This window comes from Trachymyrmex cornetzi, unplaced genomic scaffold, assembly GCF_001594075.2.
Source record: "Trachymyrmex cornetzi isolate Tcor2-1 unplaced genomic scaffold, Tcor1.1 scaffold335, whole genome shotgun sequence".
Classification (NCBI taxonomy): Eukaryota; Metazoa; Arthropoda; class Insecta; order Hymenoptera; family Formicidae; genus Trachymyrmex; species Trachymyrmex cornetzi.
This window is the reverse complement of record NW_017298058.1, coordinates 176,825-191,513: the sequence shown is the minus strand read 5'-3', so window position 1 is coordinate 191,513 and position 14,689 is coordinate 176,825. Positions and strand designations below refer to the sequence as shown.

The window sequence follows — 14,689 nt, the reverse complement described above, 5'->3', positions numbered from 1 at the left end:
TCTCTCTCTCTCTCTCTCTCTCTCTCTCTCTCTCTCTATCTCTATCTCTATCTCTATCTCTATCTCTCTTACAGAATAATGATATAAAATAATCTTTTTAATACATAAAAATAATAATTATAAATTAATAGTAATTATAATTTATTTACAACATTACTTAATCTAATTCTAACCAAAAGAGATATTAAATATTAATACAAGTAAAAATAAATTAAAATGTGGGAAGCGGTTCAACATGTCGCATTATTACAATTATTTATATAAGCAAGATTTTACTTGTGTTTTGAGACGCACGCAGCACTTCGTGCTGCAGAACAGTATCATACTTATTTAGAGTGGATAAAAGGTTAGCCAACTTAATAAAAAAAAATACAACAATTGTGTTATCTTATGGTTAAAACGTTAAATAAAGACCAAAGGTTGATAATAAAAAAAAGATCTGCATTATTAATGATTTTTTAGAAAAACATATTACAGCACTCAGTGCCGCGGCGCCCGGAAAGAAAGCACCCTATTATAAATTTTTACAAGTTTATTTATAGTATGTTATTTTACTTATAGTAAGTTTCTATATAATTTTAATGGGATAATCCTAATAGTAAATGTAATAGAAAATGAAGTACAGTAAACTGTAAAAGTATTGTTAGCAAAAATCGATCAAAATTATATACCAATAATGAAAAGAATTTTTGATTGTATTAGATGTTAAACTTAATTCCTGCCGTTTTTCGTCTCCAAAATTGGTTTGTTTCGAAGAGAAATACCTTAATCAAAGTATTATTAATAAAATATTATTAATTAGTAATAAAGTAGAAAATGGAGGAAATTACTTTGATTAAGGTATTCATTCATCTTCCCTTCGAAACAAATCAATTTTGGAGACAAAAAACGGCAGGAATTAAGTTTAACACCTAATACAACAGGATATTATCGTGTCCATTACGATAAGACTATATTGGGACAAATCTCGGAATACTTAAACTCGGATGAACATCATATAAATAATATACATGTTCTCAATCGTGCTCAAATTATCGATGACGCATTTTATTTTTTTATAAGAAAGGAAACTGATTTGAATGTATTCTTGGCTCTCACGGAATATTTACAGCGAGAGACAGATTTTATAGCATGGTATCCTATGTTTAAAGGTCTTGAATACATGTCGATTTTTTTCCATTGGCAAAGCAGTTCATATATCAAGGTAGATAATATTAAATTTTGTCAATAAAATATGTAAAATATTAGATTGTAATTAATTTTATATCAATTATTTCTTGATGTCTTTAACAAATTAGTATATATATTGAAATAAACTCTTTTCGTTTTTAAAATCTAATTAATTTGAAAATAGAATATTAAAAGCATATTATAAATCAATTTTACTTTTTTAGTTTTGAATTTTTTTTTAACTTTTATTATTTCCTTTTAAACATATTTATTAAACAAGTAAGACTCAAAGTAAAATTTTTAATAAAGTTATATATTTTTGTAAAAAGTTTTGTAATAATCAATTAGCCAACATACTTTTTCGAATTATTATACACAGATTGTAAATTATTATACATTTCTGATACAGCGATTTAATATCATAACAGATCGTAATTAATTAATTAAATATCAAATTTAATTAATTAATTACGTTCCGTAAAATTGAGTTGATTAGTTCGTATGTGAACGTATAATACTGTAATAAATATGTTTATAAAATATACACAATTTTAGATTATGTTTAATTTATGAAGATAACAAAAAATTAGTGGTTAACACATTTATTTAAACATTAATTTTTCTTCATCAGTATAATAAAGAACCAACGTAAATATTATATTATTTAATAATTCTTGTAGAGAAATATGCTGAGAATAGTAAATAAAATTTTTGTTGAAACAATAAGATATGATTCTGATTATTTATTCGATATCACTTTAAAAGAAGAGATTTTAAGATGGACATGTATTTTTGGTTCTTTCGAATGCAAGAATGAAGCTTACTCTAGATTACAGATACATTTAAAAAACCAAACGTAATATAAATAATTATTTGTATTATTTTTAATTTTTAATAATAAAAGTAATTTTCGTATTTATGCAGTGCTTAATGAATTATTTGATCAAATTAAAATGCTACAAACAAAATTTTTGTAATTAAATTTATATATTCTCTTCCTAATATTCTAGTATTTCGCCTGGGTGGAAGGAATGGACATACTGTAATGGTTTAATGATAGCAGATAATGATACTTGGTATTCAGCATTATATAACACACATAATAGAAAACTTGATTTACCTGATTATATGTACTTTAAATTCATGGCTTGCTCCGAAGATTTCTTTATTATCCGTAATTATATAGAGTTCATAAGGTCAGCAAAGTTTCATGATGAAACACAACAAGATTACGTTCAAGTTTACATTTTTCATTCTGTCATTGCGAGACATGCAAAGAACGATACCATGCTTGATTATATATTATTAAATTTGGATAAAATAAAACCCAGGTATTTTTATTCGAAGATAAGATATAATGTTTAAATTCGTAAAAAAAATTCGTATATATACTAATAATAAAGCTCTTTTATTTACATAGAAAAATGTCTGTCACTGTAGCATTAATAGATATTATTAATCACGTGTATACCAAGGAGCAATTGAATAAGGTAAATTATATGTTTCATCGATATTACATTTTTTATTGTACCTATTTTTTAATGTTTTACATATATATATATATATACATATATATAATATGCATACATATATATACTAATTTTAAAAACTAAAATATTAGAAATACTTATTTTTTAAATACAAAATTAATATGTTAATTACTAATAAGAATCGAAATAATTTGTTTTAGATTACTCCTTATTCGCGTAAATATCTAACATCATGGTCAACTGATGGTTCTTCATTTAAAAATCTACTTAGGAATTCTGAGATATATAGACTGGTAAATTTAATGTATTAAAACATATATACATTTAATTTGTTTTTATTTAATTAATGTATTTATATCTTTTATTTATAATTACATAAATACATTATACACGCGCCCGAGCAGGGTGCATATGTATTATCATGTTCTAATTATAACCGATAATTCTAAAGGAATAGTGTGTAAAATTTTTATTATTTAGTGTCAAATTATTATATTTATTAATGCTGACTATGTATATACGTTTTTAATTAATTCAATAATTTGTTCTAGATGCAGATATGCAGAATACCTGAATTACCAGATCTTACAATTTTTGTGAAACTTGTATATGTTCAACATAAAATAGAAGTACGCCTACGTGAAATAACTCAACAAGAAGAATACTTTCAGCGATATATTTAATTTATTTATAATAAATTTATGTAATGTTTAATCAATGTTATATGTGTAATGTGTATACGTCTACCTTTGTTATAAATAATAATCTGTTTGAGTTATGTAGATAATATTGCTGTTTATAATAAATAAAGCATATTCAAAAACATTTATTCATTTTTTTTAAATTTTTGTATTAAATCTAAATAATAATTTTTTAATTCCGGTAAAAAATTTTTCATGTATGTATTAGGTGTTAAACTTAATTCCTGCCGTTTTTCGTCTCCAAAATTGATTTGTTTCGGAGGGAAATACCTTAATCAAAGTATTGTTAATAAGGTATTATTAATTAGTAATAAAGTAGAAAATGGAGGAAATTACTTTGATTAAAGTATTCATTCATCTTCCCTTCGAAACAAATCAATTTTGGAGCTGAAAAATGGCAGGAATTAAGTTTAACACCTAATATATACATTAATACGTAAAAATATGCATAAATATTCATAAACATGTATAATTATATATAAAATGTGTTCATACAAGTCCATACATCCTCCTTTCTTTTATTAAATTATTTTTTAATGTAATAAAAGTAATAATAATAATAAGAAAACATCAAAAATAATTGAAGAGATAATTTTCGCATTGTTTATTTTAGAAAAATCATACATAATTATGTATGGTTTTATATATAATTATATATGAGCAACTGTTTTACATTTTATCAGTCGTTTGCATAGTGATTTCCGAAATTCATAATGATGATATGACTTTTACCATTAGTCATTTAAATTATTTAATTGCATTTCCAATATATTTTTTTAAATCTGTTGTTCTCCCCTCTGTTGACGATAGAACTTTAATGGCAGAATTATCAATCGGTAATTTATGATAATTAATGAAAGTTTAATACCTTCAGTATTTGAGCTGCAATTATTACATTGTTGTTAATATTTTAACAAATGAAGTTTTCATTTATAAGGCATGCATGAATCAAGTCGCATTCACACATCCATGTAAACACATACAAAACTTAATATTTAGTTATTTAATGAAAGATTTAATTTCCAAGATATCTTTTAAACGTCTAGAGATTATGACTTGCGATAGATTTTATGCTACCTTTAATTAGCGATACAACTAATAAACAAAGAAAATATAAAGAAACATAATAGCTCATTGAGGAAGTATATGTACCCAGAAGATTCAGAAAAATACTTATTTTTGAGAATTTTTAACAAAAATTATAAGCTTTACTAAAAAAGAATGTAATCATAATAATATTTGATTATATTAGTGCGTGAAAAAAAAGTTACATAAAATTTTTAATTAAAATAAATTTAACATTAAAAATAAAATTTAATCCTTTTTTAATCAAAGCGTTAAATTAAGAATGCACTAATTTGTACATTGTCTCTGATTTGGTGCAAGGCGAATTTAAGCATCTTGATTTCAAAGAAACGGAATATGAGGTTCGCGCACTTTAAAATTATAAAATATGTCTTTCTGAACATACATATATAGGTTGTTTTTAAATTTAATATATTTTTCCGGTTCATGAATATTCTACGATCATTATATTCAGCATTTTTGGCGAGAAAAAGTGAACTTTTTAAAGTTTTATATTTAATAATATTTTTTATATAAAAGTATAAAGATAATGTCATCTAAAAATTAATTTTACAAAATATTTTAGATTTTACTCTGATTCCCATATTTTGATACAAGAAGTGAAATATCTCATACATATAAAACATTAATTCTACGATGATTTTATCTTGACACTTTCGGGCACAGAACAGCGAAATTACTGTAAAGTTGATTTAATTACACACTAAATAATAATATTTATTGACTACTAATAATTAAGATAATGTACGAATGACCTTAAATACATACATGATGCTATACGTATTTTTGTATCGGACATCGACAACGTTCTCAGTTTTCGATTATCTTTCGAAAAGATAAGATCGTAGATGTATATTTTCGATATTAACAACTTATATTAACTTAGGTGTACAATTTTAATACACAAGGTGAGTCGCCAAAAGTATAACATATATGTCAGAACAATCTGTGTAATCGCTAGAATACATAATTTATAATCGAACAAATGCGTATTTTTTTTTTAACTAAAATTTATTTTTTCAATAATAATCAACAAGATTCATTTTTTATTTTTATGTTCCTTCCGAATTGTAATAGTTTATATATTTCTATTTCCTTTTTTATATTTTAAAGCTTATAAAAAGAGTTCTGCATTTATATTATATTTTTTAAATGTTCCTACGAACATCTCTCAAACGAAAATTGGCATATTATTTTTAAAACTGTTACTAATTAGCGATCTAGTAATCAATTTGGCCAAGAATGTATCCTAAATTATGATCATGGATGAAGTGTTGTAAATAAATTTTGTCAATCTCATTTCGTCATCAGATATCTTTAAAAATGTAACAAAAGCGCGGCGTAGGATATATTTGAATAATTCGAAAGGAAGAATATATACATATTCGCATTCTTCATGTTTATTCTATACGTTTTTCTGAGTTAGATGATTTTTTTATGATAAATTGAGTATACAATACGTGAATATACAATGCGAATGCTAATTTTTCCATTTAAGAATAAATGTATTTATTTGATTTTCTTGATATGCTCGTATTACTATCCATTAGCTTTCCTAAATGCTAATTTTTGTTATAAAAGAAGATTAAATAAAATTTTATAAAATTTGAAGAAGGTATACATTTATGTAATCATAAATGTATATCACAGAAACATATATACTTGAACATACAATAATTTATATTCGATTCATATTAGATCGACGTTCTCGTGTCGGTTAGATACGGTCGTAAAAGTAAAATGACGCGTTCAAAGAAATTTAAGTAAATTTGATTTTATTTTATCGAGTTTGTTTGCCGTTAGGTCACATAATATTTGCTTATTTTGTTTAAAACAAATGACAAACAAATCTTGAAAGTAACAAGTTATTACTACAAATGTAGAAAATAAGTATTATATAATGAATTATTATTTAATTAACAAATAATTATTTAATATTTATTGTTTAATAATATTTATTAATCAATATTATTAAATGATATTATAATAAACTATTAAATTTACAATATTAACACTTGTTATGAATCTCCGTTAAATAATAAATTGCCAAACATTTTTTTAACGTTACTTAATAAAAATTACTATAGCTTTTTTGTATCCCTTTTCTGCTTTTTACATACAAAATTATGATGAACGAGGCTTTAGAGACTGCGCTGCGTTTCGCAAATAAATTTTTGTTATTTATTTAAAAAATTTCTACAGATATCTGCAATGGAAATTGGTATAGGATTCTTAATACTGTTATTAAAAAGTGGCCTATTACTTTTTGGTGCGGCAGACTTACTTTACGCCATTGATCCGAAATATCAGGACTTGCGGGAATTAGGTGAAGACCGTTTACCAGACAGTATATATCCGATACTCTATACAATCCATTTAACACTATATGACATGAACGAAAATATCTCTGTTTACGGCACATGCATAATCGATTTGAAAATTAAAAGTCCAACGCAAAATATAAGTTTACACATGGATAAATCACGAATATCGAAATTAAATTTTCAAGAATTGAAACCTTGGTATGGAGGTAGAAATAGATATGTACCGTTAGATAAGTCGTTTTCTCCAGTAGACCGTACATATCGCAATAGAAATAATGTCTTTACCTATATATTCAAAAGGGAATTATCACCTGGTTCTTACAGCCTAAATTTGACATTCAAATATAGAGAAGACAGTGAAGGGCTTTTCAGAACATCATTTATAAATGATAAAGGAGATACAACGTGAGTAAAAATTAAAATGTTATAAGCGCATTGTTATATTCAATTTAATATTTATAATTATGCAAAATATATCGTTAAAATGTAACAGATGGTTAGCCGCATTAGATTTTCTGCCAATTGGGGCCCGACGAATATTTCCTTGTTTTGATGAACCACGATTTCAGGCGAATTTTGATATTTATATAACATATAATTCTGCAAAGTACACGATTTTATCGAATACACCAGCTATAGGTCCAATAAGTTCTGTATTTAATAAAGAAACGATACGTTTTGAGATGACTCCTCGAATCCCAACATATCATGTCTCAGCAATACTCCTATCGCATTTCACCACAGTGGGATCATTATATTTTAAAAGTAAGACAATTATACATTTGTAAGCCCTCTTAACACGTTCTTAATGAATGATTTCTTAATGAATAATTTCTTCTTGTTGTCAGTTTCTAGAATATCTTTTGAAGAATATATATTCACCACTCTAGTGTAGTGTAGCAGGCACTGTAGCTGAGTGTAGCGCTTACACGCAATTGGTGCGGTGTGAGACTGCACCCAGTGTATCCCAAGAGAAAAACGCTATTAGAATATATTCTATAACTAATTCTTTTAAATTAGTATATTCTAACTTCATGATGATCGATCTATTTGTGTTCTCGCCAAATAGCCTACACATTTTCCACAGAATACGTTTCACTTGGTATTTACAATATTTTTAAAGAATTATAGGTAGTGCGGTGTTCAGTGCACTATCTATAATTTGCTAAAATTTGACTAATTTTGACGAATGAGAAAATAATAAAGGGAAATAAAAAAAAGAAAACTTTTAATAGTTTATTTAACGTAGATGTTTATAAGTAAGTTTCTGAGACATATTTATGCATGATATATGTTATATAACGGGAACGCATCGGGACACAAATGTCTGGCCCTTTTATGACATCTCGTTCCTTTTCATGCCTTCATCTCACTATTTCTTGTGCTTTCTCCGATACGCGTGCAACTTCGGATGGCTAAGCATTTATGTCCCCATATGTACATAAACAAGTATCTCTGGAAAATAGATGGGACACCTTCTTCTTTCGATCCTAATATTAAGATAGCGAATGATCACGTTGAGATCAAAGCGGACGAGATGCCAACACGAAAAGTGTCCCTACAGATTATACTGTGATTACACGACATGCAAAATCAGAAATAAAATTCTATTCCGAATTATAGATCATCTAAAGTGGACTTAGGTTTTCTTCTTCGAGCCTCTTTATTATCTTCTCATCATAATCAATCAGGTTTTGATCAGACACTATAAATACTCTCCACTGTATTATTTATAACACAGTGTCTATGCATTAAAAGTAACAAATTAGATAAAATGTGAAACAAGGTTTGATATGTTTCACAAAACCATTCCATACTTGATGTTACTTGTAACTATGAATTATGTGGTTATTAAAATCTCTTTGATATGAAATACCTGTGAAATTAAATAACGTGTATTTTTAGAGTAAATATAAGAGTAAAATTCCACTTTACTCATAATCTATAAGTTAAAAACATGTATCTTTTGGAAACCATTTTAGAAACTGTTATAAAAATAAGTAGGAAATTCTTAAGTTAAGAATATAATTTTTCGGTATTATAGATAATACTAATCTAAACATCAGATATAGACAGCAGTTAACGTTTGATTATACCTTTGTCGCACGTGATGCTGTTGAACAAGTCACATCATACTTCATATCGCAAGAGCATCTCAAGAATAACACAAGCATAACTCATGTTTTAATCCCAGGTTTCCGACACGATGCCGTTTCAAATTTGGGACTCATTTATTATAAGTATTACATTTTCCTTTTAAGGATATTATTTTTTAAATGGAAAATATATTTTACTATTGTTATAAAACAATATTTTTCATATTTCACATCAAAATTTCACATTAATTTATAAAAAAAGTTATTTATTTAAAACATTTATTTAAAAAAATTTTTTTTATTTTAATTAATATTGCATCGAAACAAGCCCATTTAAAAGTATCATTTAATAGCCTAATATACAATAAAATATGATTATACAATTATTGAGAGAGACACATACAGCTAAAGTTTAAAACAATTAAACAGAAGGAGTAAAACGTAACATAATTCTATTATATTGAAATGCTTTTTAGAGAAACAGCTGTTATATTTCATGAAGAAGAAGATCCGTTAATGCGTAAACCAGAAATTGCCCGTTTAATAGGACGTTCAGTAGCATATCAATGCTTTAGGAACCGTATCAGTCCATCTTGGTGGTCTTACATGTGGTTAATCGAGGGTATTACAACATTGCTCGCATTGGATGCAATTGATGAGGTTTTTTTATTTAATATTATTTTCAATGAATAAACAATAACATATGTATTTAAATTAAACTGATGTAGTAAAGACTTGTAAAGACTCTTTTCATAATAGACCGGATACTATATATAATTTAAAATAATTATATTATACATTTGGCAGAAACTTTACTATATAAATCACACCTAATACAAAACAGTTATTTATGAAATAGTAATAATAGTGCAATGCAGTAGCACTGCGCGATGCATATTTTGCTGCACTGAAAAAAAAGATTGGTTGCTGCAACAATTTAGATAGTAAAACATGGCATAGCATTTTTATATGGCTGCAGCAATCAATTTTTGGTTGTAGCAGCAAATTTTTAGTAGCGTTGGCCTATCGAAATCATATACTGACATTGCGGATAGACTAACACAATTAAAAATATGCTGCTATAACCAAAAACTGATTGCTGCAGCCATATAAAAATGCTATGCCATATTTTACTATCTAAATTGTTGCAGCAACCAATCTTTTTTTTCAGTGTGCTAATATGAACATCTCATCTAATTAATTATTGATTATATTAAAATTTTCATTTCTAGAATTTCCAAAATTTCCGTATAAAAGACTTGTTTGTCGTTCAGACTCTACAAGAATCTCTTCGTTTCGATGATAATTTCATTATGAAGCCTCTTATAAGAGAAATACAACTTCCTTCTGAAATTGAATCAATTTTCTCTATGTCTTATTATATAAAAGGTAACATATTAATTACACAGTCCATAAATTTTCAAACGTGAATGTCGTAAAAGTATAAATTGTAAGTGTTTATCTTTATTTACATATTACGTTTGTATTATAAAAGTGAAAAAGAAAAAAATAATTCGAGAGAATAAATTTATTCTTTACAAGATTATTTATCTCTACAAATATATATGTGAATTGTAATAAATGCTTCAAACATATAATTATATTTTATAAACTAACTTTCCATAGCACCATCCATACTGCGCATGTTACAACTGATGCTCTCAAATGAAATATTTCAGAAGGGTATAAAGACATATTTGAGCGAAGAGTAAGTAAAAACTGACATATCACTATTTGTAAAATTTGTTAAGTTTGTAGCACACCCCTTCCCTCCCACACACACGCACTCACACGCACACCCGCACGCACGCACGCGCACGTACATTCATAGAATTTATATAAAATAATTTTAAATTAGAAATACATCTATTGGAGTGTTTATTAATAGTAATGTTATTATAAATTTTACAGCCCTTCTTTAGATGATATGACAACTATTGACGCTGTCTGGACTGCTATACAACGTGCTTATGATACTTCTCCAATCAGCCGTGTAGGATTAAGCGTAAAGCAGTTAATGGATGTTTGGACAAAGCAACAGCATTATCCTGTGGTGAAGGTTACACAACATAATATTTCTGCCGTGAAAATATTAATAGAAAATATGAATACTAATGAGAAGGACTGGTCGATACCTTTCACCGTAGTTACGAATGCAATTAAACATGATCCTGATTTTTCTGTATTAACTTTGTCTTTTTCTATGCACTTTCCTTTAGTAGGAGAAGAAATGTTTTTAAATCATGATTCAAGTAATTGGATTATAGTTAATGTACAACAAATAGGTAAATATCGGTTAAGAAATGTATTGTGCTTAAATATTTTATATATATTATTTAATAATTTAGAAGCTATGCGTTTCGCGGGTTATCTCTGTGTCTGTATAGACCTATTATATTATTAGAATATCAGTGTTTCGTGAACATTACAGTTTACTTCATAAGGGCGAGAATGAAATAAAATATCTTATAATATATTCATTTTTTAAAATAATTTTTATGTAATAATTTTATGGAATAATTAGGGGAATTATATTATGTTATTATACAGGATAGGACACCTAAAACAAAACACCGAAATATTTCGAAAATTATATGGGGTAAGGAAAAATGTTTCAAACAAAAGTTATATTCACTGGGGACAAATAATGATGAAATCATTTTGCAAAAAATTTGATTTATCAAGATTACCTTCACTTTTTTAAACAGAATGGTATGATTTTTTTACACAGTATGCTTTCTCCAATTATTCTGCACATAAACGTATTAGGTAGTGATATCAAAAAATCAATAATTTACGAGATATTTTATACTTTATTCCAACATAAGTCACATATAACGTATAAAATGTTAAATAACTAGTAACATTTACCCTAGTAAACTATTAATTTTTTTATATTCGTGCCTTAATACCTTTATTAATAGAATATTGAGATAAATCAATTAGTGGAAAAAGAACACATAGTTGCTTCAGAAAAATATGTATGCAAAATGGATAATTTTTTAAATATGCAACTATATATATTTTCTATTCACCAATTGATTCATCTCATTGTTCTGTTCATAAAAGTATCAAGGTACGATTATTAAAAAATTAATAGTTTACGAGTTATTTAACATTTTAGGTCAATATGTGCATGAAGTATAAAATATCTCGTAAACTATTGGTTCTTTGATATAACTATCTTAATACTTTTATATGCTGAATAATTAGAGAAACCATATTGTGTAAAAAGATCATACCATTTCGTTTAAAAAAGTGGAGGTAACGTTCATGTGACCTTGAAAAATCGATTTTTTTGAAAAATTATTTCATCATTATTTGTCCCTCTTCAAATCATACAACTTTTGTCTGAAACAATTTTCCCTGTTGTATTTAATTTTTGAGATATTTCGATGTTTTGTTTTAGGTGCCCCATCCTGTATTATTGAAAAAACCATGCATATAATTCCATTTAAAAAATGATAACGGTTTTAAAATCTCAAAAATATAACCTTGATTGAAAACAATTCTTGATTGTACAGGATATTATCGTGTCAATTATGATAAGACTACTTTGGGACAAATCTCGGAATACTTAAACTGGGATCATATGGATAAAATACATGTTCTCAACCGTGCTCAAATTATCGATGACGCATTTTATTTTTTTATGAGAAAGGAAATTGATTTGTATCTATTCTTGGCTCTCACGGAATATTTACAGCGAGAGACAGATTTTATAGCATGGTATCCTATGTTTAAAAGTCTTGAATACATGTCGACTTTTTTCCATTATCAAAACAGTTTACATATCAAGGTAGATAATATTAAATTTTATCAATAAAATATGTAAAATATTAGATTGTAATTAATTTTATATTAATTATTTCTTGATGTCTTTAACAAATTAGTATATATATTGAAAAATTTGTTTACTCTTTTCATTTTAAAAGTCTCATTAATTTAAAAATAGAATATAAAAGCATATTATAAATCAATTTTAATTATTTAATTTTGTAATTATTTTGTAAATAGCGTAACGTTTTTCTAACTTTCATTATTGCATTTTTAAATATATTTATTAATTCAATATTTTGTAAGACTCAAAGTAAAATTTGAAATAAAATTATATTTTTTTGTAAGAAGTCTTGTAATAATCAGTTAGCCATATATTTTTTCGAATTACTTTGCACAGATTTTAAATTCTTATACTTTTCTGATACGACGATTTAATGTCAAAACAGTAAACATCAAATTTAATTAATTGGTTACGTTCCGTATAATTGAATTGATTATATATAGATGTATAATACTGTAGTATATATGTTTAAAAATACATATAATAATTTTAGATAATTTTTAATTTATGAAGATAGCAAAAAATTAGTGATTAACACATTTATTCAAACACAAATACATACATACACACACGCATAATTCTTTTCTTTATTAATATAATAAAGAACCACCGTAAATATTATATTACTTAATTCTTATAGAACCATATGCTGAGAATAGTAAATAAAATTTTTGTTAATATAATAAAAGATGATTCGGACAATTTGTTCAAAATTAGTTTAAAAGAAGAGATTTCAAGATGGGCATGTATTCTTGGTTCTTCCGAATGCAAGAAGGAAGCTCACTCTAGATTACATATACATTTAAAAAACCAAACGTAATATGAATAATTATTTGTATTATTTTTAATAGTAAAAGTTATTTTCATATTTATGTAACGTTTAATGAATTATTTAATAAGTTAAAATACTACAAACAAAACTTTATAATTAATTTTTATATTCTCTTCCTAATATTCTAGTGTTTCGCCTTGGTGGAAGGAATGGACATACTGTAATGGTTTAATGATAGCAGATAATAATACTTGGTATTCAGCATTACGTAACACACATATTAGAAAACTTGATTTACCTGATTATATGTACTTTAAATTCATGGCTTGCTCCGAAGATTTCTTTATTATCCGTAATTATATAGAGTTCATAAAGTCAGCAGAGTTTTATGATGAAAGACAACAAGATTACTTTCAAGTTTACATTTTTCATTCTGTCGTTGCGAGACATGCAAAGAACGATACCATGCTTGATTATATATTATTAAATTTGGATAGAATAAAACCTAGGTATTTTTATTCGGAGATATAATGTTTAAATTCTTAAAAAAATATATACTAATAATAAAGCTCTTTTATTTACATAGAAAAATGACTGCCATTGTAGCATTAACAGATATTATTAATCACGTGTATACCAAGGAGCAATTGAATAAGGTAAATTATAATGCTTCATCAATATTATATTTATTATTGTACCTGCTTTTTTATGATATGTATATAATATATTTATATTTTTAGACCGTATATTTGAGGAACTCAATCAATACTAGAAATTTAACTGCCTATTATGGTCGGAGCTGGATCTTCGTTGCTTTTTAAATAATTCAAGATTGAATAGGCAGTTAAATTTCTAGTATTGATATATATATATATATATATATATCCACTAAAAACTAAAATATTGGAAATACTGATTTTTTAAATATAAAATTAATATATTAATTACGAATAAGTATCGAAATAATTTTGTTTTTTAGATTACTGATCTTGTGGATAAATATCTAGCATTGCCAATTGATAATGATTCAATGGAAACTACACATCCACTTATTAATCAGAAACAATATAATCAGGTAAATTTGATGTATTTAAAACATATTTATTTAATTTGTTTTTATTTAATTAATGCATTTATACAAAATTTTTCATGCATGTATAAATATACATAAACACGCATAAATATTCATAAACATGTATAATGATATAT

General features: G+C 25.8%; 1 protein-coding gene across 1 annotated transcript in view; it reads left to right on the top strand.

Moving 5' to 3' along the window:
• LOC108763015 (glutamyl aminopeptidase-like) overlaps positions 1–14,026 on the top strand; it is a 20,674-nt gene extending 6,648 nt beyond the window's left edge. The window contains 15 exon segments of the mRNA XM_018510301.1: positions 924–1,204; positions 1,851–2,026; positions 2,591–2,660; positions 2,861–2,953; positions 3,212–3,289; positions 6,650–7,176; positions 7,265–7,536; positions 8,816–9,011; positions 9,344–9,527; positions 10,100–10,256; positions 10,494–10,575; positions 10,779–11,152; positions 12,392–12,666; positions 13,349–13,524; positions 13,669–14,026. Of these exon segments, the coding sequence (XP_018365803.1) occupies positions 924–1,204; positions 1,851–2,026; positions 2,591–2,660; positions 2,861–2,953; positions 3,212–3,289; positions 6,650–7,176; positions 7,265–7,536; positions 8,816–9,011; positions 9,344–9,527; positions 10,100–10,256; positions 10,494–10,575; positions 10,779–11,152; positions 12,392–12,666; positions 13,349–13,524; positions 13,669–14,026 (3,299 nt within the window).
• Positions 14,027–14,689: the final 663 nt, after the last annotated feature.